This window comes from Diceros bicornis, chromosome 2 (genome assembly GCF_020826845.1).
Source record: "Diceros bicornis minor isolate mBicDic1 chromosome 2, mDicBic1.mat.cur, whole genome shotgun sequence".
Classification (NCBI taxonomy): Eukaryota; Metazoa; Chordata; class Mammalia; order Perissodactyla; family Rhinocerotidae; genus Diceros; species Diceros bicornis.
Window position 1 is genome coordinate 46,311,128 of NC_080741.1, and position 27,708 is coordinate 46,338,835.

General features: G+C 44.6%; 1 protein-coding gene across 2 annotated transcripts; it reads left to right on the plus strand.

The window, feature by feature from the left end:
- Positions 1-5,690: 5,690 nt before the first annotated feature.
- Positions 5,691-18,880, plus strand: ZKSCAN7 (zinc finger with KRAB and SCAN domains 7). Of its 2 annotated transcripts, none has more exons than XM_058556356.1 (6): positions 5,691-6,019; positions 7,872-8,413; positions 12,035-12,200; positions 14,174-14,265; positions 14,579-14,705; positions 16,599-18,880. In XM_058556356.1, the coding sequence occupies exons 2-6, from the start codon at positions 7,991-7,993 to the stop codon at positions 18,047-18,049; spliced, it is 2,259 nt and encodes a 752-aa protein (XP_058412339.1). In that variant the 5' UTR covers positions 5,691-6,019; positions 7,872-7,990; the 3' UTR covers positions 18,050-18,880. The 2 variants fall into 2 exon arrangements, with proteins under 2 accessions (XP_058412339.1, XP_058412349.1); XM_058556366.1 differs by lacking the exon at positions 5,691-6,019 and adding an exon at positions 6,064-6,643.
- The last annotated feature ends 8,828 nt before the right edge of the window (positions 18,881-27,708 follow it).

Consider the following 27,708-nt stretch of genomic DNA (forward strand, 5'->3'; position numbering starts at 1 on the left):
TCTAACTGCAAAAAGTACTTAGAGAGGTATCAGACTTTTCTTCATCGTTGCCTCCTCCCAGGCTCCATCAGTTTCCAGGCAGTGGAAGGAAGCCAGAAATGACAGGGAATTAGGATAATAGGGGAACAGGCACAGCTCATTTCAGGTAAGTGGCCCCTGGGGACAGCCTTGTTCCAGGCACTACTAGGAAAGAGAGAAGGAGGAAACAATACTCTTGCCCATCTCTAATTGGGGAGAACTAGCTTGACCCTCCAGAACGCCTCCTCTGAGGAAGGAGGAAACATCCTCTCACTTAGGGAGGTCTGAATGCTTAATCTGTAGAAACTTTAGTGTGTGGAACATTGGTGTTATTGGGGCACAGAGTAATCTGCTAGATACTCTTAGAAAAGAAGACATAGGCTTAGCCATGGAAGAGCTCCAAGGGCAGATGGACACATTCTGGAGATCTCATATATGAAGTGAATTTACAAATTCCCTGGAGTATCAGGGCTCAGCTTCTTCTTGGTTCTCTTCCCACTGTCAACTAGCAATAAGGAATGTAAGTATGACCTGTTCTCTAAAGTAGTGGAAGAACAGGATCATCATGGGACATTATGGTGGCTTAGGGGCCCATAGATTTTATATATCTAAACTAGAGATGACATCACTGTTTTTTTTTGTTGTTAATTCCCTACAGCTTATAATAGGAAATAATCTGAACTAAAATAATGACCCCACCCCACCCCTAAATTTGTATCTCTCAACATTTGATCACGTTACCTCTCCCCCTACACATGTCTAAATCCTGACCCTTTCAAGATCAATCCCTCCCTTGGCTCTCTGAACTTCTCTTATGTTGGCTATCACATACTAACTTTTGTTAGTCACCAGTATTGGCCTGCCCCTTGCCCCTGACTCCAAGATCCAGACTTACTCCCCCATCTCCCTCCCTCCTAGAATCCAAACAGTGTCTTGGGTAGATGTCTTTGTTATGTTTGTATAGTGCTTAATAGGACATGTCAAAGCTCACAGCTTACCTCACTTAATCCTCCCAGCTCTAAGGGGTAAACAGGCATGGATTGTTTTCTTCCCTTTCACAAATGAAGAAACTTAAGCCTCAGCAGATGCATAAGAAGTTGATTAGTTACCCAAGGTCACAAATCCCAGATAGTAAGTGGCAGAGCTGGGGTCTGTCATACTCATAGGCTGGAAAGAAATTCCAGTCTATGTTTGAGACACTTCTGGAAGACTATGAATTTCAAATCTGAGGTCTGACAACACCTAGAAACTGAAAGATTACAACCAATAGTGTCAAGTTTATTATTTCCAAAACCAGAACTGTGCTTCAGGAGAATCAAGGTCACAGACACTGGCTCAGAAAGAGACAAGATCTCTGCAATGGGAACAGTATGTCTCGGTTCACATGCCTGTGTGGGCCCATTTCCCCATCTGCAAAGTAGGAAGGTGGTGGCTGGACTAGCAACTCTAAGGATCCTTCGTCGGTTCACAAGTCCTTGCTCACAATCCTGGTTTGCAGCAGGAAGGGCCAGAGGCCGAGCTGGAGGTCCAGTAAGGGGGTTGGGGGCCAGGCCAACAGGCCTGGGGCGGGGATTAAACCAAAACAGAGCACAGGGAGTCTAGCGCTCCGCTCTCCAAAAATCATTGGGGTAGAACGCTCGGGAAGGAAGCACGGAGAGGCGGGCGGTACTAGGCGGGGAGGCAAAGGCCTGCGTTCCCACCAAACGCCGTCGCTGAAGCGCTGGGATCCCCGAGCGGTCCCCACCACTCTCTGGGCCTGTCACCCATCTGTGTCATGCAAGAGGGTCAATACCACCGCCACCGGGGCAGGGCCAGCCTGGGACCACATCTCTCACCCTGGGGCCCCGAGCAGGCAAACCTACCTGCACGCCCCGCCCACCTCCACCCCACCAGCCGCCTCGGACGACTCCTGAACAAAAAAATGTGCCGGAAGCGAGTACCTCTGCGGTCTTTAGGACCTTGGAGCAACTTCCGGGTCCGTCTAGGAAGCTCGGAGGCCTTCGCATCTCGTTGGTCCCCCCTGCTGGGCTTGGCTCCCCGTGAGACGGACCGCTGTGGTCCCTGACGCCCAAAGACGGAGAGGACCCTTCCTCTCCCCAAGTCTACCGCGAAGAGGACCCTTCCCCTCCCCGAGTCTACTGCGAAGCCACATTTTGTGACCATCGCTGACCCTCGTGCTGGTAACTAGGGTCTGGCAGACCATTAGCAGGAGGAAATCTGAGAGTAATTAAAAGAACAGGAATGAATGAGGGTCAGAGAGAGACAGCATCTTGCAACAGAAATAAGAGGAGGATGGGAGGTCTATATACCTAACTTTAAAGACTTCCTTGCCCTTTTCAGCCAGTAAAATGTTACCCACCTAGCAGGACGTTTGCCAAGCTTCAGAATCTTCGCCTGCAAACGAATGATCCAGTCTTACAGAGGCACTGGGATTGCAAAGCAGATAAGCAGATATAAGGGATGTCCCTATGTCTTTCCCACCAAGCCCCTCAGTATAGCTGGCAATCACAGCCCAGACTGATTGGTTTCCTTCCCTGGTTAAAAAGCCTTCCACAGCAGCCTAGAACAAGGACACATTTTTTAGAGATTAGGCCAGGCTCCACACTGGACACCAAGGAAACGAAGATGGCCTTACCTTGTCTTCCAGCCAAGAAGATAGATACTAAAACAAGCCAAGCTTGGAGTTTGTGCCTGGGGACTCAATTGAATCAGAGAGACAAGGCTGACAAGTAAAACACACAGTGTTAATGCAGTGTGACACTTAAGATCCGTGACAAGCACGTGGCAGGCCACCACAGGAGCACAAAAGAAGTGGCACCTAATCCAGGTGGGAAGATGGAGTACAGAGAAGGCTTCCTGGAGAAAGAGATTTCTCAACTAGGTCTTGGAAGATAAGTAGAAATTTTCTTTTCATTTTTTAAAAGTTTTTTGTTGAGGAAGATTCCCTCTGAGTTAACATCTGCTGCCAATCTTCCTCTTTTTCGCTTGAGGAAAATTCGCCCTGAACTAACATCTGTGCCAATCTTCCTCCACTTTGTATGTGGGTTGCCACCACAGCATGGCTGACGAGCGGTATAGGTCCGCACTTGGGATCTGAACCCACAAACTCGGGCCACCGAAGCTGAGTGTGCCAAACCTAGCCACTACGCCGTGGGGCTGGCCCCTAAAGTAGAAATTTTTAAGGTGATAGAAGAGTCTACGCTTTCCTAGCTAGGGCTTGGGCCCCATCTACTCCTATTCAAGCACAGTAGCTGAGGTTTCCTGCCCATATTACAACTATCCCTGTGGGGGGGTTTCTAGGGCCCCATCTTATTTTTAGGGTGTGTAAGAATGTCCTGGCTGCTGAAAAGGGGACTGTCCACACAGATAAAGTCAGAAAGTCTGAGAAGTTTGGGGCCAGAGAATCTCCAGACCTGACTGTGCTGCTCTCTTTGTGGTCTCCTTAAATCCAAAATGTCCCTGGGAACACCCTTCTCACAGTTGCCCCACACCAGGCAGGACTTAACATGAGAGGGAACAATGATGATGCAGAGCAGCATAGTAAGTGGTATAGGTATTTTCTATTGTTGTTGTTATTATTATGATTATGATTACACACAGATGGGGCAAAGACTTGGCAGGCCTTGGCAATAATCTGGATATAAGGGATGAAGAAGTGGGAGGAAGCATACTAGAAAACACTTATAATACCTACAATGTGCCAGACACCATTCTAAGTGCTTTTTATATATTATCTTATCCAATCCTCATATCAACTCTATGATTTAGGTACTATTATTATCCCTATTTTACAGATGAGGAAGTTGCAGCACTGAGAGTCTAAGTAACTTGCCTATGGTCACCCGGCCCATGGTATGACATCTAGGGTTCTAGTTTGGGCCCCTGGGTAAATGATAGTGCCTTTTACAGTGATGAGAACATGGGTGGAGCTTCAGAGTTGGGGACAGATGGTAAATTCTGCTTTAGGAATATAGAATTTGGGTTACCTGTTCTGTTAGCTCTCATACCAAAGCCAGTGTGATGGTTTCCCAGAAAGGTCAGGGTAGTGTTCCCTCAGGCCTTCTGGAATTGTCTTTGGCCCAAATGTGGGTGTCCCAAGGTGCTATATGGGAGGCATCATGGAGCATGTCTCCCCCACTGGGACCCACCCCAGTCATGGTAGATCAGACCCGCAGTGCTGGCTACAGAGGTACCTATGAAGTCTAGACACACTGCCTGGAGGAAAGTGGCCCTCACAGACATGAAAGCCAAGCGCCTGAGCATGAAACAGCTCTGAGGAATAAAAAACTCAATCTTTTTTTTCCAGATTCCTGTGTCTCCTACATACTAGGCAGCCAGAATTGCAGGACAACACATGGTCAGGGAAACCTGAAAACCAGAGCTGATGGCATTTGGCCTGGCCTTAAGTTTTCCTGCTCAAGAACCCCGAGTCTCTGAGGCCTTAATGGACCAATGGGCTACATCCAGTGGCAATGTCAGGCAGAGGCTAGAACCAGAAGGCCGAGACCTCCCTGTGTGGTTTCCAAATGTAGAGAGTGACCTTGATATCAGAAGGCCACTCATTAGGCTCAGTGGGTGAAGGCTGCTCCAAGACACCTCCTTTAAGCCTGTGAAAACTCTGCAGTAGATCTTCTGATGCCTTTGTTTTTGTCCTGGCTTGTGCAGAGACATGAGGGACACGTGAGGTCCAGAGGTATGCCCAGAACACCCCGAGATAGTGCTAATGCTTGGACAGCCCAGGAAACTGTTACTTTGGACCCTGTAAAGGACCTACCTGCTGGGCTACAATGAGATACATAAGATACATAAACTCCATTGGAAAGTGGCTGATCTTATCCTCTGCCCTTCACTCATGGCCATTACACCCAGAGGTTGTGCCTCCAGGGACTGTCCAATCATTTTAGCAGCAGGGACCTGTTCATATCCTGCTTCTGAATGCAAACCATTCTCCAAGGTGAAATCCAAGCGGTAACACCTGCCTCCCAGATACTAGACTATACAACTGTATCTAGATTATGTTGTCCCCATACTTTCCCACTTTTTATTGGCTCCTTGGCCCTCCCTAGGGGCTTCTTCTTGGACACTAGATTGGCAGTGCTGCCTTAGGAAAGATTAACCACATCACATCTATGGATGGAAATATCAATCTCTGGGACTGTCTCTTCATCGGTAAGATGGAGATGCCTGTTGCTCACTTCATTGAGACTCAGATTGGATGAAAAATGCCCCGGGCATCACATATAGTATAATAATGGCTGACTGAATGCTCAGGATATGCTGGGCCTTTTGCTATCTGGTATCCGTATGTTATGCCCTTCAGCGCTCATAGAAAAGTATATGAGCACGACTACGTGCAGCGTTTTTCAGAAGCAGAAAGCCTCACAGGTTGGGTATCTTTCCCAAAGTCACCCGGAGGGGAAGGGGCAGAGCTGGGGTGCGCAGAGCTGGGAAGCACACACTTTGAATGGTCTGAAGGGCATGTGTGCAGCCTGAGGCCTCAGTTTAGGCCCCACCCCCACTCCCGTCGCAGGTGGCCCGGCCTAGCCCGGAAGCGGGTAGTACCGGCGCCCACTGTCCCGCCCGCTCTCCTGGGTGCGTGGGCGCGCGCGCCCACCCTGGCGACGGAGACTTCCGGGATCCTGGAGGGGCCGGAAGTGGGGCCTGTCTCGCTTCCGGCTCGGCCATTGTTGTCGCTTCTGCCGGCCGCGGCGGTGTCTGGCGCCGAAGTGCTGCCGCGGGTCCCCAGTGAGGGGACCGAGGGCAGGGAGGGAGGCGGTGCCGGGGCTGGGGTCTCTAGGCTGGAGCCGCGGCCGCCCGCAGCCCAGGTCGGCGACGCCGGCCGGGCGCACGCTTCGCCCCCGCTGCTGGCGGCGCGGTCCCTGTGATGCTCAGAAGCCGCGAAAAATAGAGCCGCCTCGTTGTCCCAGTCCCCTGACCAGCCGTGCCTGGCACGGAGCCGGGCATCTGCGGGTACAGCGATGAACAGGGCAGACGTGGCCAGGTGAGCGGCGCCGCTGAAGCCTGGTTTAATGCGAACTGTAGATAGATGCTTTCCCAGCGTTGCTTTCCCGGGGAGACAATACGGAGCGTCAGAAGTGGGTCAGACTTAGTCTTGGAATTTCAAACCTGATGCGTGACTTGGAGACGCAAAAATCTGCATGAGATAAACTGCTGAGCGTTTGGAACAGAAAGGAAAGTAGGAAAATGACCAGAACTTTCTACATGTGTGGGATCTTAGAGCAGGGTTCACAGATTATTTTTTCAGTCCATCTTTGTCTTTTTAAAGAAGTTGAAGCCTAGACAGAAGTAGCTTACCCAGGGTACCAAGATGCCTAGGGAATTGGAACCATAACACAGATGCCCCAGTTACTGCTAAGATGCTGATTTTCAAACAGTTTTAACTATATATAAACTGGATAAAAGGTTTCCCCCAACTTCAGTATCAGCTAAATGAACCATATTCATTTCTTTATCTTATATGTGCCTCTGTGTGCTGTGTACACACACGTGTACAAAAATTAGTGGGAACCAGCCCTGCCCTTTGAGTCCTCCCAGGAAGTGGAGGAGACAGCCGTGTAAACCACAAAGTGTGAGAAGTGCCCTAGCAGAAGTTTGAATGAAAAAGGTACTGTGGGCTCACTGAGGCAATAACCACACTTAAGCTTGGAGAGATCAAGAAGACTTTCTAGGGGTGGTGAGTTGAGTAGAAAAAGGTCTGGCATTTTCAGACTCCATCGGGTTGCTTTCCTTTGGTGGCTGTCCAGCAGTTTGGAGGGTGTGAGTGGCAAGTTGTACACAAACTAGTTAAAATACTTGTTTGTTATAGTGAGAGGTGCAGAGAGGAAGGCTACCAGCTCTCTTCCTGCATGGAGCAATCAGGAAGGCCTTCAAGAGAAAATGGCATTTGTTCTGGGGCTTGACAGATGAGTAGTAGGAGTTTGTCCAAAGTTGGAGAAGAAAATCCAGAGAAAGAGTATGTGTGGCTTCTAGCTGTATCTCCACACCTTTAGTCCTAAACTTTCTTTATTGTGCATGTCTATCACAATAGAGAAGAGTAGAAGAGTTTTGAGCATGCACTTCCAGCATAGGTTTATTTGTAAATTAAAGATATGTACTGGGCCGGCCCGTGGCTTAGCGGTTAAGTGCACGTGCTCTGCTACTGGCGGCCCAGGTTCGGAATCCCGGGCACGCACCGACGCACTGCTTGTCCAGCCATGCTGAGGCGGCGTCCCACATACAGCAACTAGAAAGATGTGCAACTATGACATAAACTATCTACTGGGGCCTTGGGGAGGAAAAGGGAAAAAAAGGAGGAGGATTGGCAATGGATGTTAGCTCAGGGCTGGTCTTCCTCAGCAAAAAGAGGAGGATTGGCATGGATGTTAGCTCAGGGCTGATCTTCCTCACACACACAGAAACACACACAAAAGATGTGTACTATTTTACAAATTTCAACGCACATTATAAAACATACACTAAATAGGAGTTACATAACAACTTAGTATTTTCTTATGCACCCTTTGGGTTGTCTTGCATATCCCACATTTGGAGATCATTGCTGCCTTTCTAGCCTGGGTACCTGGGGAGAGTGATAGGGGGCTCGAACAGAGGCCTAAGGCTGGGTTGTGAAGGGCTATGAAGACTGGGTATAGACATTCAGGTTTTATCCCTTAGGTGATGGGAGCCACTGAAAGTTTAAGAAAGGAAGTCACTTGGAGAGATGCTTAGAGAGACTGCCCTGGTTGTGGGCAGTCTTTTTTTTTTGGAGCTTTGCTGTTTAACTGTGGAAGGTCTGTCATCAGCCTGGGGGAAACACTCTGGTGACTGTGATTTCTCTCTTGATGTTTCTGTAGGTGACACTCCCATCACCCCACACCCCCAACTCTGAAAAAGAGCTCCTGAGACCTGAATTACAGACCATCATTTTAATTGGACAAATTGCAGCTGGAACAAGCTTCTCTTTGGGATCATAATGACCACCCAAGGCAGGGGAACTTTAGGCCTCATCCCCAGGAGTGCTGTTCTCCAGAAGCAGGAGGGGCGCCTGACAGTGAAGCAGGAGCCAGGAAGCCAGACCTGGAGGAAGGGCTGCAGTTTCCAAAAGGATCACCCACCTGTCAGTGAAATTTTCCGGCTGCACTTCAGACAGTTATGTTACCACGAGATGTCTGGGCCACAGGAGGCACTGAGCCGGCTCCGGGAGCTCTGCCGCTGGTGGCTGATGCCAGAGGTACACACCAAGGAGCAAATCCTGGAGCTGCTGGTGCTGGAGCAGTTTCTAAGTATCCTGCCAGGGGAGCTCCGGACCTGGGTGCAGCTACATCACCCTGAAAGTGGCGAGGAGGCTGTGGCTGTGGTGGAGGATTTCCAGAGACACCTCAGTGGACCAGGAGAGGTGAGCAGTTGAGTCTAGAATGGCACCTGGAACTATTCTCTATTGCTTGGGTTAGCCTGGGACTAGGCATTTTCCATTTCCTAGGCTCTAGGCTGCTTTACCCGTAGGAGTCTTGAGCCAGTTCTGTGGATAGAGGGGAAATAGGTTTATGCTCCAAATGATAAACAAAAATGCAAATCCCAGCCAAGCTCTGTGAATCATTTTGTGAAATTCTGTCTCGTGAGCCTAGCTTCAGCCTGGAGATCTACATAGCACTCTGGGCAAGCAGAGGATCGGCACACTGGTTAAAATGGGGGAGTGTTGGGAGGAGAGGTAGACCTTTGGGTATGCTGATGACATGGGCCTTCATTTGAGATATTCTCGTTACTCACTTCCTCGGACTTCTTAAAATCAGTTCTCTTCCTGCCTTTTAGGTTCCTTATGAGAGGTGACATTTCTGGCCATCATAATCATTTGTTCTTTTTCTAGCTTTCCAAACCCAGCTGAGGTTTTTTTGCCTCTTTAATTCTAATTTCGATTTTCCTATTTCCTGGGGTTCTCTCAAATTTAAAGCTAAGATAGCGCAAGTTAGAGAAAAAGTTGGAGAGTCAGCAGTGTGATAATAGTGGGAAATCTGGCTTCTAAGACCACAAAGCTGACTAGCTTGGTGACTGTGTATCAGCCAGAGAAGCAAAACCAGTAGGAAATAATATATATTATATATTTATATTCTTGCTAGAAAGTGACTTACGTGATTGTAGGACCTGGCAAGGCAAGTCTGAAATCTGTAGGGCAGGCCGTCAGGAAGTGCAGGCTGGAACTCTTGCACAGGCTGAAGCTACTCTCCATAGACAGCGTTTCTTCTTCATGGAACCTTCAGCTCTGATTTTAAGGCCTTGCAACTGATTGAATTAGGCCCATCCACATTATCTAGGATAATCTCCTTTACTTAAAGTAAACTGATTATGGATTTTAATCACATGTACAAAATACCTTCACAGCAGCAGCTAGATTAGGACTAAATCGACACATCAAAAGACCATCACACCGTGGATAAGTCACTTCCTCCTGATGAGTGTCAAATTTCTCCCTTATAACTGAGCAGGGTGGATTAGGGTCCCCTCTACTTTTACTCCTTTGTGCTTTACCAGGGAAAGCCAGTATATGAAATTTCCCAAGTACCCAGTACATCATTTTATTCAATGCTTTTTAAAAAATGATTACATATTTTTCTCTAAGGAATCAATTCCAGTTGATTGGAGTCCTAGGGCTAGACCTTTTTTCAGGAGTACTAGCCAATGCCCATTGTCAACAGGTATTTCCTTGTGTAAACAAGTAAACACACAGGAATAAATCAACCATCATCAGGGTCTAGAAATCAACTAGGCCCAAGCATGGGCAAAGACAAGTGGCTGAAGAAGTGTTTAGAGTGCCATCTAATGAGGAGCATGGAAGGAAAATTTCCCACCTTCTTTTGCTTAAGCAGAAGAGAATGCTCCCTCCATTAAAACTCAGTCTTTTGTCCGGGGAGCCTCAGAAAAAGGTGACTGAGTCACAAACCCAAGAGAGTGACTAATAGTTGACAGTCAGGGCAGCTAAACAGTCATGGCTCCAGCCTAGGTGTGGGGTCTTTGGACTCCATTTCTTACTCTGCCACTATTATCTTTTTTTAAGTTTTTTGTTTTTTGACAGGAAGCTTAAGTTTTTTGACATGAAGACATGAGAACAGGACTCTCGCTCCTGGCATGGCCTCAGAAAATGTGTTTATGGCTAAATAGATAAACAAGCTTTTTCATGGCAGTTTGCCAGGAGGAGATTAAGGAATATCAGGGCAAATCAGAGTCATTCTGCTCAGCAAGAGTGAGCATGTGCATGTGTGCACATTGGGGCTGAAGAGGATTGTAGAGTAATCGCTGTTGGGCTGCAGAATCCTGCAACTTACAAAATATGTTTATATCCTGTATCTTATTTCAGCTCCTAGCAGGGTTACAAAATACACAAATAGTAATCATTACTTCCAATTGACAAGTGATGTGAGCACGGAAAGGTTAATTAATTGACTCATCTGAGATGACAGTGCTAGTAAGCGTTCCCTTTGTCCATGAGATTTAGCCAAAGTGTGGTTATTGATGATTACCACTAACTGTGGGAACCAGGATTTTCCAGCTGCCTAGATTCTAAGCCACTAGCTTTTCCCTAGTGTGTTGCTGTGGAATGCCACCTTAGAATGAAAATTGGAATGGAGTTTTTATGCTTGCAAGGAAAGGGAACTTATATGAGTCCTAGATAATGAACAGGAACTGTACCAGGATTTAATTATTGGTGAATTACAAAGTTGTATTATCACAGTGCAGTGAAGTTCTTTCTTCTGCCAGTACCCACAGCTGCTGTAATAAAGAGCTGTAACTTCTATTTATAAGAACCATCCGGTAGAGAGTCTGGGAACCACAGACCCCAGGGAACCTCCTGGTCCTACTACTAAGCTGGAGAGATATACACTGAAGGAGAGAGTCCCCTCGCATCTCAGCAGATGTAACACAACGGGGAAAATCCAGCATGGTTTATTGAAGGAGAAGTTATTTTCACCTTATGCTGTATGACGTATATGCCAGTGCAGGCAAGCTTATAAATGTGATTTATTTAGATAATATTTTAGGTTTTCTGCTCCAAGTGCTGGTAAAAATAGTAACCATGAGATTGTGAGGAGCTAGTTTGATGACAACAAGCAAGGGTTGGAAATAAAAGGTCTATGCTCTGAGGTATTTTCAAGGTCTCTAAAGATTGATGTTACCTGATCTCATTTGACTTTTTAATATAAATTATTGAGGAGAGGTAGTACATATTGAAAAACTGAGTTTGCAGATAGCTCTTAGCAAAATATCGAGAGGAAGTCAGTCAGCAAATGTTAATTGAACACCAGTGTTGGGCCAAGCATTGTTCTAGGAGGTAGTGATCAAGACAGATTTCTTACCCTCAAAAAGCGTATATTTCATTGGAGGAGAAATAGACAATAAAGTATAAATAAGATACCTTAAAGATTAATACATGCTATAGAAAATATAATCAGGTAATTTGAGAGAGAGTGACTGTCCTTGCTTTGTCAGTGTGGTCAGGGATGGCTTCTCTGAAGAGGAGACACTTTTGCTGAGAGAAATTGGAAAAGCTCTCTTGAGGTTTGTCAGCCACTGTTCTGGGATATTGCTTCAGCTGTCAGCCTCATTAGCATTATTTGTGCACATACAGGTACACACACCTATAATTTTTTATTTCTTTGGTACTTCTGATTGGTCTCTTTTGTAGGCTAAGGCCCTAGGGAGTGTACTGAATTGCTGGCATGGCTCCTTTTTCTAAATAGTTCTTCATAAACAAATTTGTGTCTGAAGAACTGACACAGAGTGGAAATGGTTACATAATTTGGTCTTCAAGCTCCTACCAAGAGGGTCAACAGAGGGATGGCAAGTAGGATTGCAAGCTGTAGATCCTTCTTTGACAGTTTTTCCCCCTGTAGGTTGTACTGGTGGGTCTGAAAGGACACTCTGGCTCTTTTCTCTGGCTTTCTTTCTTGGGGATGTTTCTTAGAGGTTTTGGGTTTCGTACCTTCGAGGATGCTCTTTTGAACCCAATGTATTTCCTTTTCTCTAGGTTTCAGCTCCAGCAAGGGAACAGGAAATGCATTTGGAGGAGGCGACAGCCCTGGGTGCCACAGAGGAATCTCCTACTTCACCCCTCAGTGAGGGTTCAGCTGCTGGAGCCCACTTGGAGCTTCCTCACGACCCAGGGACCTGCCACCTCCCCAATGGACACTCTGGTACTCACCTCTTCAGCTCTGGCCTCAAGTCTCCTCTGGCCTCCCTTCTCTCCTCTAGAGTCTCCTTTCTTTCATCTCCCCATCTCCCACCCTATTGGAGTCCTTCCTTGCCCTGTCCTCTCTGTTCCTTCCCTAGTGACTTTGTGTGTTCCTTTTTCTTATTCTCTAATCATTCATGTATTTAGCAAGTTTTTGTCAAGTACATGTCAGGGGAGAGGCACTTTTGGGGACCAGAAAGATACAGTACACTGTCCCAGCTTTCAAAGAGCTTGTTATCTAGTTGGCAGAGAGTCAGTCATACGTGCAAGAAGAGGCAACTTGGTGAGGTACATATGAGTGATATCTGTCCCCAAGCATTTGATGCCATCACAGATGCACAATGTGGACATTGTAAACGGTGGCGAGATCATTGTGGGCTGGAGTAGGTAGGGGATTCTTCATGGAGGAGGTAGCAGTGGGATTGGACAGTGAAAAATGGGGGAGAAATTTAAAGAGGAGACAAAAGTAGAAGGCACTAGGGCAGAGGATATAAGCAAAGACTGTAAGTGGGAGTTCCTCCAACCCTATTGGGGGATCAGGGAGGACTGTATTTGGGAGCTTGGAGTCTGTTTGTATAGGGCCTTAGGGTGGAGGCCAGGAAGATTTGGCGAGGTGGGGGCAGGGGATGATGTGTGAGAAAGTATTTCAGGAGGATTACTCTGGCACATGTGAGCACTGTGGATTGAATGGGGAGACTGGTGGCGGGGAGCCTCAGTAGGAGGCTAGTGTAGGAGAACAGATGTGAGGCAGTTATTGCCTGAGTGAGGGTGAGTGGAATGGAAGGCAACAGATGTGACAGACATTGTGAAGGAAGAATCTGTGGGGCAATGGAGAGGAGGGGGAATTAGAGGGTTTTGGTCAATGTCGGGAATTATTAGGAGAACCCAAGAAGTCAGGAAAGGAAGATGGCAAGAACTTGCATTTTATTTTATTTTAATTAATTAATTAATTTTTTTGTGTGTGAGGAAGGCTAGCCCTGAGCTAACATCCAATACCAATCCTCCTCTTTTTGCTGAGAAAGATTGGCCCTGGGCTAACATCCGTGCCCATCTTCCTCTACTTTATATGGGATGCCGCCACAGCATGGCTTGACAAGCGGTGCGTCATTGTGTGCCTGGGATCCGACCCTGCAAACGCCAGGCCGCCGAGGCAGAGTGCGTGCACTTAACTGCTACGCCACCGGGCTGGCCCCAAGATCATATATTTTAGACATTGAATTTAAGGTGTTTTGGGACCCCCAATGAAATTTCCAGTAAGCAACTGGAAGCTTGTGATAAGAGTATAGAAGAGAACTGAAAACTTAAGAGCAGCATTTGAACAATGAGAGTCGGTGAGATCTCTGACAGAGAGAAAGGAAGCTCTGAGGCCTAAGTGCTTGGAGTGTCCTGCCCATAATGAGAGGGCAGGAAAAGGAAGAGAAACCAGGGAATGAGGGACCAGAGACGTGAGGAGGAAGTCAGGCTAGGCTGGTGCTGGGGAAGCTATGAGAGAGGAAGTGGTCAGAAGTATAGCTTCCAATTTAGTATATGTGCTGTCAAAGTTGGGGGAGGGGGCGGGATTTGCAACCATATAGAGTGACAGATGTTAACTAGACTTTTTGTGGTGATCATTTCGCAATATATACAAGTGTTGAATCATTATGTTGTACACACAAAACTAATATAATGTTGTATGTCAGTTATACCTCAGAAAAAAGAAGTATGGCTTCCTTCAGAGAGATTGAAGAGAGTGAGGGCTTGCCAGTTGTCAGTGTGACCAGGGACCTTCTACTGTGACCTCCAGGGTAAATTCACAGCACACAGAGGATAAAGCCTTTATGGAAAGGGGATGAGAGTCAGTGTGCGTAGGTTCTCTTGATCCACTCAGTGGGATACAGATCTTACTGGAGCCAAGGGCAGGGCTTGTCCCACTCATAGCTTTCTTTCCTCCCTCAGCTCAACATGCTTCCCCAGTGCTTGCCCTTCCCGAAGCAGGGAACTTAGGAGATCAAGCAGCGGCAACTGGGCTTCAGATGGTCAGGCCCCAGGTGAGCTTGGTTCTTTCTGTCTTTCCTGACTTCCCAGGTCTGTGGCCCAGGAATAGCTAGAGCTCAGCCCCAGGGCTCTGGCCCATTCTAAGGTGGCTTCCCTGCCTAATTGCTTTCACTGGAGCTGGTCCTGCCTGCTGAGTTCATGGACTCTATCTTGCCCTGGTCTTGTCCTTTTAGATGTGTCATCCTAGCTTCTCTCCCTCTGCCCCTGCTTTCCCCACCAGGACCCTCGCCCAGTGCTCTCAGTACCCCTGATGACTCTGCCCTTCAAGCTGGGAATATCCTGAGCAATAGAAGCTTGTCATTCCAGGAATCTTCAGCATACGAGTTCATGTGTGTGGACTATACTCAGAAGAAGTGGAGTGTTCCAGCAGTCATTCAGAGAGCCCTGTACCAGAACGTCATGCCAGAAAATTACTGCAGCATGGCCTCCCTGGGTAATGATTCTGTTCCCCAGTAACTTAGAGTCTGCACTGTTTGCATGTTGTTTGCTGTATTCTTTTTCTTTTGTAACTCTTATTGTGAAGAATGGCAAGCATAGACAAAGTAGAGAGAATAGTATGATGAACCTTTCTGCACCATCACCCAGCTTTAACAATTATCAACATTCTCTTTCTTCCTTATTAATTGACCTCGGGTGGTTTAGTTAGAGTTTGTAGTTGTAAGGAAGAGAGAGCCACTCAAGTTATTGTAATTGGTGAGCTGTGTTACTTACAATAAGGCTAAAGAAATGGAAACCCTGAACAAACCGACCAGCTAGACCAGACTTTGGGAAACAGGGCCTCATGGAGACTGAGCTTTGACCCAGGGCAGCTCAGGAGCCTCAGCAGCAACAGCCAATGAATTAGGCTAGTGTTGCACTGGGCATGTGATGCAGCTGCTCCCTGCATATCTGTTGTCTGCTACCGCTGCTACCCACTCTCTTCACTCTGAATCTTTTGTCCCCTCACAGCTCCTTCTTAATTAGATTTTCTGTTCCCTCATACTTTCTGCTTGCTGTGGCTCCCCATGGCTTGGCTTCTCTTCATGCATCATTTCAGCTTGAGCTCCTACTTGTAATTCCCTTCATTTTGCCCTGCTTGCAGTTCAGAATTTACTTAGAGAGGGACTCCAAGGGTGGTTCAGCCATTAAATATCATCTGTTTGGGCAGAACTTTGGCCCAGGCCACAGCAGAGGCTGATGACTCATCTAGAGAAAAGCTACACTTGGGTCTCATGCTTGGCCCTGGTCCAGTTACCTGTCATCCATCATGGGAGGAGCTGGGTTGCCTGCATAAAGCGTGGTTGCCTCAACTTCCCCTTCAAGAAAGATTGGGCAAGGCAGCTTCCTGGAAGGGGCCTGTTTTCAGGGCAGTGTCTGTGATTGACAGATCTAGGACAGTAGCCTATTCTGGAGAGAGTGGGCTTAGGAGTCAGGGCACCAGACATCTAGAACTTGAATACACTAAAGTAGCATGATTGTTTGTAGCCCTGGTTAAGATGTGATTGAAAGGAACCAGCATTTTGTGTTTAGCTATGACCATGATTGCTCTATCTTCTCCCAGCTTTTGTAGTAAAAAAATTCCAGAATTCAAAAGCAAATATTTAACTGTTAGTTTCCTTATGGTTCTAGATTATCAAGATACCAAAGACATATTTTGATTTATATTTCAAATTATTGATGCCTTTCTTAATTTTTATAGGAGTACAGTACTGGCTCCTACTAGTCCAGTCCTCCAGGGACTAAGGGATCTCCACTTGTAGAGCTCTGCTCTCCCCTTCAATACTTTTCCCCAGCATTTCTTAACCCATGGCTTCTCCAAATCTTGTCACTGACCTGTCATATTGGAATCACTTCTTTTTGTATACTTTTTCCTGATCTTGTTTGCCTACACTGTTTCTCATATTTGATTTGAGGTATTTGCCACCACTCTCTCTCTCAATATCTGTGTTGAGAATTATGGAACTGTACAATGTCTTGGTTGGAAAGGACCTTAGAATTCATCATTTTACTAAGGAGACCTAGCTTCTAAGTGACTTCTGGAAAATCACACCATGCTTTACAATTTAGTCTCTTGCCTTCCAATTGCCCTGCTCACTTGGCTATGCTTTCTTAACATGTGTCTGTCCTGATAGCTCTTCCTCCAGTGTCCTCCACTGACCATCTTCCCCCTCTTCATCTTTCTGTCTATGAAGAAAAATTTGAGCTATTTCCCATTTTTCTCCTTTCTCAATGTGTCACTTCATTCTTTACCTGTAATATGAAGTTTTTTTCAGGTACATAGACCACTGATGTTTCTCGTAGGAAAAGAAATGAGTAATAGTTGTTTTCTTCTTTCTTCTGGCAACAGGTGAGAATAGGATGGAGAGTTCAGAGTTGCCTGTAAAGCAGAAAATTTCTAAAGGTTCCGAGTTGTCAGATAGGATATCAGAAGGACTTTATGGAGTGGTTCCTGGTGGACCAGAAGCTGGAGATGCCTGTGAAGATGCTTTGGAGAAGCTAGAAGGGCAATCCTCAGATGAGGAAAGGAGCCAACTGGAAAGTGATTCCTTGGAAATAACACACAAGAATAAAAATAAATGTACAAAAGATGGATGTAATAAATATAAGGAACTTGGAAAACATTCATATCTGCCTTCCAGTCCTGTGGAACATCAAGGAGTTCTGAAGGGACAGAAATTCTATCCATGTGATGAATGTGGTAAAGCTTTCAATCGGAGTTCACACCTCATTGGGCATCAGAGAATTCACACTGGGGAGAAACCCTATGAGTGTAATGAGTGTGGTAAGACATTCAGGCAGACCTCTCAGCTCATAGTTCATCTCAGAACCCACACAGGGGAAAAGCCCTATGAATGCAACGAGTGTGGAAAGACCTATCGACACAGCTCCCATCTCATTCAACACCAGAGACTCCATAATGGGGAGAAACCTTATAAATGTAATGAATGTGCAAAAGCCTTCACTCAGAGTTCCCAACTCATTGAGCATCAGAGAACCCATACTGGGGAGAAACCATATGAATGCAATGAGTGTGGGGAGGCCTTCATTCGGAGTAAAAGTCTTGTCCGACACCAGGTACTTCACACTGGTGAGAAACCCTACAAGTGTAATGAGTGTGGGAAAGCTTTCTGTTCTAATAGAAATCTTATTGACCATCAGAGAATCCACACTGGGGAGAAGCCTTATGAGTGTAATGAATGTGGCAAGGCCTTCAGTCGGAGTAAATGTCTTATTCGACATCAGAGCCTCCACACTGGGGAAAAACCATACAAATGTAGCGAGTGTGGGAAAGCTTTCAATCAGAACTCTCAACTTGCTGACCATGAGCGAATTCATACTGGAGAAAAACCTTTTGAATGTAATGAGTGTGGTAAAGCATTCAGTCTGAGTAAGTGTCTTATTCGACATCAGAGACTTCACACAGGTGAAAAACCCTATAAATGCAGTGAATGTGGAAAATCCTTCAATCAAAACTCACACCTCATTATACACCAGAGAATTCACACTGGTGAGAAACCTTATGAATGTAATGAGTGTGGGAAGGTCTTCAGTTATAGCTCTAGTCTTATGGTACATCAGAGAACCCATACTGGGGAGAAACCCTATAAATGCAATGATTGTGGGAAAGCTTTTAGTGATAGCTCACAACTCATTGTGCACCAGCGAGTTCACACTGGAGAGAAACCCTATGAATGTATTGAGTGTGGGAAAGCCTTCAGTCAGCGTTCCACTTTCAATCACCACCAGCGAACTCACACTGGAGAGAAGCACTCAGGTCTGGCTCGGTCAGTGTCTTAAGGCATAAACCTCGAAGACAAAGAGCAAGGAACTTTGAATTAAGCTTTCTTTATAAGAAGGATGCTCACCCTGGTCTGGATGCTCGCTCGGCTGTCTTGGAACCACTAATTAAAGTGGGCCATTCCCTAAATGGTTTCTGCTGGGTCACAAGCTGGGGGAGAGAGGGAAACAGTATAATTCTTCCCCAGTGTTGGAGAAGTTAGGAATACACATTTCGTGTACTTGTAGGTTTCCTTCTTTCTTTCTGTATCCTTTTTTTTTAATTTAAAATCTATCTCATTTCTTAGTTATGTATCCCGTAATCAGACTGTGTGCTTCTCAAGGACAGAGATCATATCTTCCTTTTTCTATTTCAGGTAATCCATTTTACCATTTACATAAAGTGATTCTCCAAGACTTATTACATTCTTTCCTTTGTCTTGGCTGTGGCCCTCATCTACTTTTGAAGCTTCTCCTCTAATCTAGACCCTCATCACTTGTGTTCCCTCCCTAGAAAACCTTTTCTTCCCATTTGCTAATCTGTGTCCCTCAGAACCTTTAGATCCAGTTCATCTCTGAAAGACTTTCTTCTTAGACTTTCCTCTTCAAATGCTTCTTCATTCCTCTCAAACTTCTAATTATTTGACCTCAGTGCTTTGAATTAGCTGGTGCTACAATGTGCAATTGTTGTTAAATTGCCTTGTAAATTATTCTCAATTTCATGCATATGTGTATGTGTTCATACCAACTTACTGAGGCTGTTTGACATTGAATATGGTATCTATTTCTTTTAGCGTATAATTTTCATATACTAGTTGTTTAATAAATAATTTTTAAAAACTCAGTTCTCCAATTGAGCATTCTTAAATTGGGCAGAATCTCGCCACTTCCACCCCCAGCCCCCACCATACTAGAAGCTTCTAAAGATGGAAGTGGCCTCTCCTCATAGGATATCAGATATAAAGACCTCATTGATATCTTCTACTTGTGCTCCTGGAAGTCTCACTGCTGTTACTTCATTGTTGGTTTCTGATAAATATTCTGTTTAGGAAGTTTCCTTCTATTCCTATTTTTAGAAGACAATATAGTATAGTAGTTAAGAGCACAGATTTTGTGCCTAGCACTTTAGGTTCAAATCGTCACTCCACCTCTTTCTTAGGTATGTGATCCTGGGCAAGTGATTTAGCTTCCCTGTGTCTCAGTTCTTCCACCTATAAAATGGAGCTGCCTCATTGGGCTGTGAGGCTAAAATTAGTTAATATAAGTGTTAGGCACTCAATACAGTGCTTGGCACATAGTACACACTAAAGCAATTATTATTATACTTAGGTTTTTTATTAGGATGGTTGCTAAGTTCTGTCAAGTAATTTTAGGGGTCATGTCTGTTATTCTGTTTGTAATTTATTTTTTTGACAAGTTTTCAAATAATTGAAATTTACTTGCACTCCTGGAATAATGAATCCATTTGTGGTGATTATTTTAAGTACAAAACTAGATTGAGTATACTGAGGTGTTGCTGGCTTTGCAAAATGTATTTGGAAATCTTATTTTTCTTTTATTACTTTGGAAGAGTTTGCATAATGTGGGAATCATTCTTTGAAGGCTGAAAATAGCTGGGCCTGATCCATTTTTGGGGAGGAGGGAATTGGGAGGGACAAATTTTTAGCAACATTTTGATTTCTTCAATGGTTGTGCTCTTTAGGTTTTCACCTCTGTAAATTTTCGTAGTATGCAGCTGGAAATCATCATTTTTACTTGACTGTCAAACAGTGGCATAAAATTGAACTTAGTGTTCTATAAAAATGCTTTTACTCTCTTCTGTATATGTAGTTAGAGCTCCACTTACATAATGTTTTACATTTTGGTTTCCTTTCAGTTTTTTTTATCATGAGTGCCAAGTTTAATTTATTTTGTTTCTCTTTGGAACTCCAGTTTTTCTTGAATATATATTTTTTAATATGTCCTTTTACTACCTCAAGTTGCAGAGGCTTTTCATTAGCCCCATATTTCCTTTGGTTTTTCCTCATTAGTCAGTGATGAGGGTGTTCCATTCCTGTTATTTGCCCCAAAATAGGGAAAGTGGATTTTTCTTGAATCTTTTTATAGTCCATTTGGATGCTGTTAAAATGTGAAGCTAGAAGGTTAGTTGTAAAGTTACATTACTAATATGCACTTCAGCAGTAATGAAGTAAAGGAGCAGCTCAGCATTTTTCTGATCTCGTTGAAAACCTTCCACCAGAGCCTGCTTTTTGTATCTAGCTTCCTTTTTGGCTCAGCCTTCATACTGTGGATCTAGTGGAGCCTCCTTCCATGTTCTCGACCTATTGCAAACAGCTTACTTATGAAAGAACTGAAGGTGGAAAGACCTTCAGTCACAACTCAGACTTTATTTTACCTCAGTGTCTCCAAATTGGGAAAAGAACCTATTCTTGAGATAAGTGTGAGAAAACATTCAGTTGTAGAAAACATCATCCACCAGAGAATTTATGCTTATAAAAAAACCTACTCATTTGTGTTTGGGAAAGCCTTGGTTATAGTTTATTTCTTGTTTGACCTCAGAAAATCCACATGGGTTAGAGTCTGTTTTGGTTTTTGGAGAGCAAGAAATCATTAATCCAGAGCTTCTATTATTTTGCACACATTTCTGAAAAATATTATTCCTGAAATAAGTGTGGAAAAGCTTTCAGTTATAATACATAGCTTCTGCTCCTTTTATGAATCCACAATGCAGAAAAAGTATCAGTAAACAGTGTGAAAGAACTCCCAGTTTATTTTTAAAGATCATACAGAATTTATACCCAGGAGATAGTTCAGGTGGTCAAATATGATGGTAAAGGTGCTAAGAGCTGGACACTTACCCTCTTACCCCTTATACACACAAAGAAAATATCCCACAGCTATATTCTGTGTCCCCAATGCGGTCATTCAGCTTTTAAATCCAGTAGGAAAAATGAAAAGATTTTGGGTGCCAACAAATTGAGTAGTGTCACATGTTGGGACACATTTCTGTCAAGGCATTGGCCTCTTGGAGTGCTATAAGAGATTAAATTCATGAAAACCTCTAGGTGTTAGGGACAGATTGTGAATAACCACAGGGTGGCATTTGCTCTACAGAAAATTAAAAACAAATTCTCTACCCCTAACATAAGGACATGTTCTAGCCTGGTGGGGCCTTGTAGAAGTCCTGGCCCCAGCTGGGTAAAGGGAAGGTATTATGAGGTCAGCTGGCTCCAAGTATCTTATGGTGCAAGTGTTTGACCTAGGATAGGACATTGCAGACTTATTCCTCACTGAACCACAACAGCCTTCCCACTAATATATGCACAGGGCCAAGGGCCTTGTACTTTACCCAGTTGGATGCTAAGTAGGATGAGTGCAGAGGCTCTTTTAAGGCATATGAATGCTTTACATGAAAACACAGTAGGAGAGAAATGTATGATGTCCTGCCACCTTTTCTGACCTGTGGGTATTCCTCAAATGACACTTGGTTAGGATGCTTGAAAACAAAATGTTTTTCCACCTTAGGTGGCCCAGTCGATAGACTTTTAAAAAGTTTCTAGGCGTGAATGTACAGCATTTTATGATGTAGCATTTTACGATGATATCTGACAGGCTTCTTCCCCAGGTCTCAGTTGCATTGGATGATGTATTTACAAGATATTCAGTTTTCCAACTTGGTGTCATATGGATTGTGGATGGAGATGCACAGGGCGAATAGCTACCCAAGATTTGGTACAATGAGATCATTGGAAGAGTAATTACAGGATAATATCTATTCCCTTAAGACTGAATAAGGAGTGGCAACCATGGCTACATGTTCAGGACCACAGGGCACATATGTACATGCCCAGCCACTAGATTGTATATGTTAATTATATACTTTGATTCCCATTTGGGTAAGATTTAAAAATGCTGTATTCTCTCACTGAGACTGTCTGTGTTGCTCCCCAGTGGAGGAGGGGCCAGAATAATTGAAATTACACCATACCTGTAGCAACCCTGGCAAGTCATAGATCATATCCTGATTTTAGGAAGAGGCCACTAGTGAAACCTCTCTAGTTAGTATTCAAGCTGCCTTGGCAATGAGCAAAAATTAGTAACACTCAAGCTCTTGCTGGGGAGCCACACCACTGGTGCCCCAAGGATTTGAGATGTGTGCATCCTATTAGAGGGGCCATTTATGGAGAAGGTGGTCATGGTAGCTGCTACGGTGCTCAACTTAAAGCCACTGACAAATGTATTCTCAAGTCTAAGGTGTGCAGTTACTATGGACATCCATTGTCAACATCTGTCCTAGTGAGCACTGGAACAATGAGATAGTTGTAGTTATTCTTTAACTTTCAAAAGAGAACGATTTGAAGAACTCTAGACAATTCACCTCTTCTCAGGGGTTCCCTAAGGTTTTCATTGAGAGTGGATATGTGGGATACTTGAACTATAGGATCAGGAACAGCTGGGCAATTCCCAGCAATCTGCAAGGACAAGAGAAGTTACACATCTGGTCTGGGGCCTCTGATTTGTCCAGAGAAATATGCTAGAGTAAGAGTTGTGAATAGCTTGTATTGGGGCAGAGGTAAAGTTGTGCTCCACCTACCCTCCCCCAGACAAGAAGCTAATTGATACCGAGGGCAAAGCCACCCCCTGACATGCCACCTCCTCTGCATCTCCAGGTTCAGGAACACCCTTTTTCCTTTTGGGGGATTCATGAGCTGGTCACTACCAAATAAGTTGCTCCCTAAGGAAGTCAGATGTGTTAGTCGGCTAGAGTTGCCATAACAATGTACCACAGACTAGATGGCTTAAACAACAGAAACTATTTTCTCACATATCTGGAGCTAAAATTTCAAGATTAAGGTGTCAGCAGGGTTGATTTCTTTTCAGGTCTCTCTCCTTAGCTTGTAGATGGGCATCTTCTCCTTCTATCTTCACATGGGTTTTCCTCTGTGTTAGTCTGTGTCCTAATTTCCTCCTCTAATAAAGACACCAGTTGGGCCGGCCCCATGGCATAGCGGTTAAGTGCCCGCGCTCTGCTGCTGGTGGCCCGGGTTCGGATCCCAGGTGCGCACCGAGGCACTGCTTGTCAGGCCATGCTTTGGTGGCGCACCATATAAAGTGGAGGAAGATAGGCACAGATGTTAGCCCAGGGCCAGTCTTCCTCAGCAAAAAGAGGAGGATTGGCATGAATGTTAGCTCAGGGCTGATCTTCCTCACACACACACACAAAAAGACACCAATCTTCCTGTATTAGGACCCCCCCAATGACCTCATTTAAACTTTATTACCTCTTTAAAGGCTTTATCTCTAAATATAGTCACGTGTGGGGTCCTGGGGGTTAGGACTTCAACATGTGAATTTGCAGGAGACACAATTTAGCCCATAATAACAAGTTTTTAAAAAATATATCAGTTTAACTCAAGGGCAAGTCTGGATTGACCTGCCAAGGTGGGGAGTTGGCCTTATTCTTAGGTGAACACATTTTCCTCTGGGTTGAACACAGTGGCCACTGCCTCCTCAGTTGTGTTCCAAATAGCTTCTCAGTATGTATTTTATTTCCAATTGAAATCTGTACTTTTTAGCACTATGGCAGACACATGCACAGTTCTCTGGTGTGAGTTCCTCAATTTTTGCTGTTTTTAACTTAACTTTTATTGAAGTGTAATTCACATACCATACAATTCATCCTTATGGACAGTTCAATGGTTTTGGTATATTCACATATATGTGCAACCATCACAACAGTCAATTTTAGAACATTTTCATCACCTCAAAAAGAGATCCTCAACCCTTTGTCTCTCCCCTTGGTCCCATCCCCATCCCTAATGTTTTGTTTTTACTTTGTATTATGGAGAATTTTTAATATACACACAAATTACAAAAAAAAAGGAAAAATAAAAATTAAGGGTGGCATGGAATGCAATAAATTCTAACACTGCCTGTGAAGCAAAGATTTAACTTGGATCTAATCAAGCCTCTATTCCTACCTTCCAATTTACAGGAAATATAGGGGGATATGATGAGGAAACAATAAGACATATTCACTGATTTGTGTTTTATATAATGTGAGAAATTGTATAAGACAATTGACATTGACTCTTCAAAAAGTCAGTGAAATGAAAAAAGTTGCTCAACTGTTCTAGATTAAGAGACTCTTCAAAGACACAACAACCAATTGCAGTGAGTGAACTTTGATTTAAAAAAAAAAAGCTGTAGAAGATATATGGGGAACAATAGAGACAGTAGAATATGGAATGGATATAATATTTAATAGTAGGTCCATTTGATGATAATATAGAATTATTTTTAAATTTCTTAAGTGTGAGAGTTTTATTTTGGTTATGTAGAAGAATGTCCTTATTCTCAGGAGATGCATGCTGCAATATTTAGGGTTGAACAGTATTTTCAAATGGCTCAACAACAACAACAAGTGAAATTTGTATGTGTGTGAGGAGAGAAAAAGCTAACGGGGCAAAATGTTAGCAATTGTTAATCTATCTAGAGGGTATATGTATGTTCGAAAGTTTCCAAATAAAGTTTGAAAAAGCTGAAAGGGGATTATGGATGGCTCCTTATAACTCAACACCCTTTGGAAGAAATGCAATCTGTAGTTTGAGGCAGTGTGGCAGTAGATAAAAGAACATAGGATCTGTAGTCAGAAGACCCAGTCCAGGTCTCAAATTGTCCGCTACTAGCTGTACCATAAGCAAATCATTTCACAGATCCAGGCTTTAGTTTCCTTATCTAGAAAATATGGATTATATTATGTCATAAAATTACTCTGAGGCTTAAATTAGTTAATGCTAATTAAAGCCCTTTATAACTTGTAAAACAATATATATTGCAGTAATAAGTCCCATTCACTTTTATACTTTTGAAGTATCTTTTGATCCTTTCTTATAGCCTTAGAAACACATCCTTAAATAGACTTTGAATTCCCAAAGGGAAGCATCGTGATATTACCATTTTGACCGATAAAGTAAGACCTAACTAACCAGATGTTGATTTCGTTTACCTAAATATAAGTTGGAATTTCTTTGGCTGGCAGATGTCATGATAAAGATTGAAACTGCTGAATATTTAGGCAATTGTGAACCCCCAACATACCTGATTCTGAACAGTGACATCATTCTGGACTGAATGAGTAGATTTTTATTGGAAAAAAATATGCTTGTGGATAAAGGCAATGAGTTGAATGGGGGTGCCTGAAATTAGTATTTTTAACATGTGTCTAAGTTATGCTCTCTAAAATTTGAGAACGACTGGGGCTAGAATATTAATGAGTTATCATTACCCCTTGGGACCAGATGTGGAGTTAGAAGCTTCAATTAGAATTGTGACTCCTCCCCCAAATAAAAGAATGGTGAAAAGCAAGCCCAAGTTGATTATAACTGTCCTAACGTACATGAATATTCTTCTTAAGTGTCTCCTGATGTAGTGGCAATAGTGTTGTGCTCCTGAGTTCTACTTCCAGCGTCAGCTGGGAGTGTGAACTTGTGTAGGTCTTAACATTTCTCTGAATCTGGCAGAGTTGTTGTACCACCTACATGAGCTGATGGGTAAGAAAGCTCCTGGTATACTTTAAGTATTCAATGCATATTTTTTGATTGATGAGCTTCAAAACTTAATCCTCAGGCAACTTCTTTATCTACAATAATTCTCTAGACTATCCCATCCTGCCCTATACAGTGACACCTCCTAAATTTACATCTCTAGGTGTGATTTCTTCACCGATCTGACTCCTATTCCAACTCCCTGTTTGACATTTCCTTTCAGATGTCTAATTGGCATTTTTAACTTAACACATCCAAAACAAAACTATTGATCCCTCTCCCCTAAACCTATTCCTCTCTCAGTCTATTCTATTTCCAAAAGGCAATCTTATTCTAGTTGCTCAGATCAATAAGCATGGAGTCATCCTTAACCAACATCCAATTCATTAACAAATCATGCTGGCCATGCCTTCAAAATATATGCAGAACCATTTCTCATCACCTCCATCACCTCTAAGCTAGTCCAAGCCACCATCATTTCTCATCTGGAATACTGCAGTAGCCTCTTAATCTCTCTACTTCTACTCTTGCCCACCTCAGACTGTTCTCAGCAGAGCAGCCAGAGCAGATTTTTAAAATGTTATGTCGTGGAGTGGAACTTTCATGCAAGGTTTATGTCAGAATCACTAAGGACTGAAAGCAAGAAATTAGAATTTATGGGAACAGCTTTCTTGGCTCCTTTCATATATGATAGCTAATAAATCTTTGAACATGTGGCAGGAAAAAAGAAAAGATCATGTCACTCCTTAGTCCCTCCAGTGTTATTGGGGACACATCCAAAGCCCTGTGGCCAGAAACGTGGCCCCCGCATTTAAGGCTTTTGCTTCCCGATGTTCCATCAGGAACAATCTTCTCCCAGATACCCATATGCCTCAATTGCTCACTTCCTGTCTCTGCCTTAACTGACTGTCATCTGTAAGTCACACCTCTCTCTCTGTCTCCTCTTACTCACTACTACGTTCTACGTATTTATTTATCATTGTCTCTCCTGACTTGAAGGCAAGCTTCATGGGACACCGAGTTCATTTTCTTCACTACTGTATCCGCTGAGCCTAGAGCAGTGATGTAGGCACTTGATAGGTATGTTTATACGCTGCCGATAAATGGTAGCTGATCCTAGCTTTGAGGCTGAAAGGAGCGGGATCTGTGGGAGGAAAGATGACGTTTCCGATGGGCAGCCAGAGCTGGAGGGTGTGACTTCACGGAGCCTCAGTTCCAGGAAGGCAGCCTGGCTGCGCAGTTGATTGGTTCCTCTTCCCGCCCTAACCAACTCCCTTCCCCAGGCTCCACCCCTTCTAGGGCCTTCCTCATATTGGCTGAACTCTCCAAGCCCTTTCGTCCCTCCAGCCAATGGTAGGGCAGAAACTGGGCGGGAGGCGGGGCCGGAGCTCCCTCGGAGCCGGCTGGCTTTCTAGGGGGCTGGAGGATTCCGGCCTCAGGGGCACAGAGATGCAGAAACCTCCCGGAGGCTAGAAGGGCCGGAGGGTTAGGATGGGAGTTAGTGAGGAGTCGGTGACGTAGTTCCTTCTCTGCTTTGTTTCAAGATGTGGGTCGGGCGCTTTCGGTGAGGGGTATGTGGCAGCCGGGCATGGGGGTTCGGCCGGGTTCTGGGAGTGGGTTGGGGCCACAGGCCGGGAGCCAGGCCTCCTCTGCGGCTGCCCGCTGCGGAGACGGGGACGCGGCAGCTCATGGGTCGTTGAGGCTTCCCCCTCCCCTCTTTCGGCGCTGCCCCTTTGTCTTGGGTCTCCTCCGCCACTCGGTGTAGCTGCTCGCCACGACCGGGCTGGTAGTGCTGACAGAACTGTGTCATCCCCACCCCTAGCGAGGGGGCCGCCCTGGTAATAGCGGTCGAAGTCTGGCCCAGGCTCTCAAAGGACTCCACAACCCCTGAGTATTTGACTCAGGTCACCAGTCCAAACCCAGCTGTGTTCCAAGTGAGGAAACGGACCCAGAGAGGAGGGCAGAGTCCTGCCCAAGGTTACTCATTCATTCATTCAACGAATACTTATTGAGCACCTACCTAGTAGTGTGTCAGGTCCTGGGATTACAGTTGTGTACAAGGCGAAGCTATATTCTGGTAGGGAAGAAATGGAACAAGCTTGAAGGGTTAGAAGCAGACTCCAGGAATCTGGA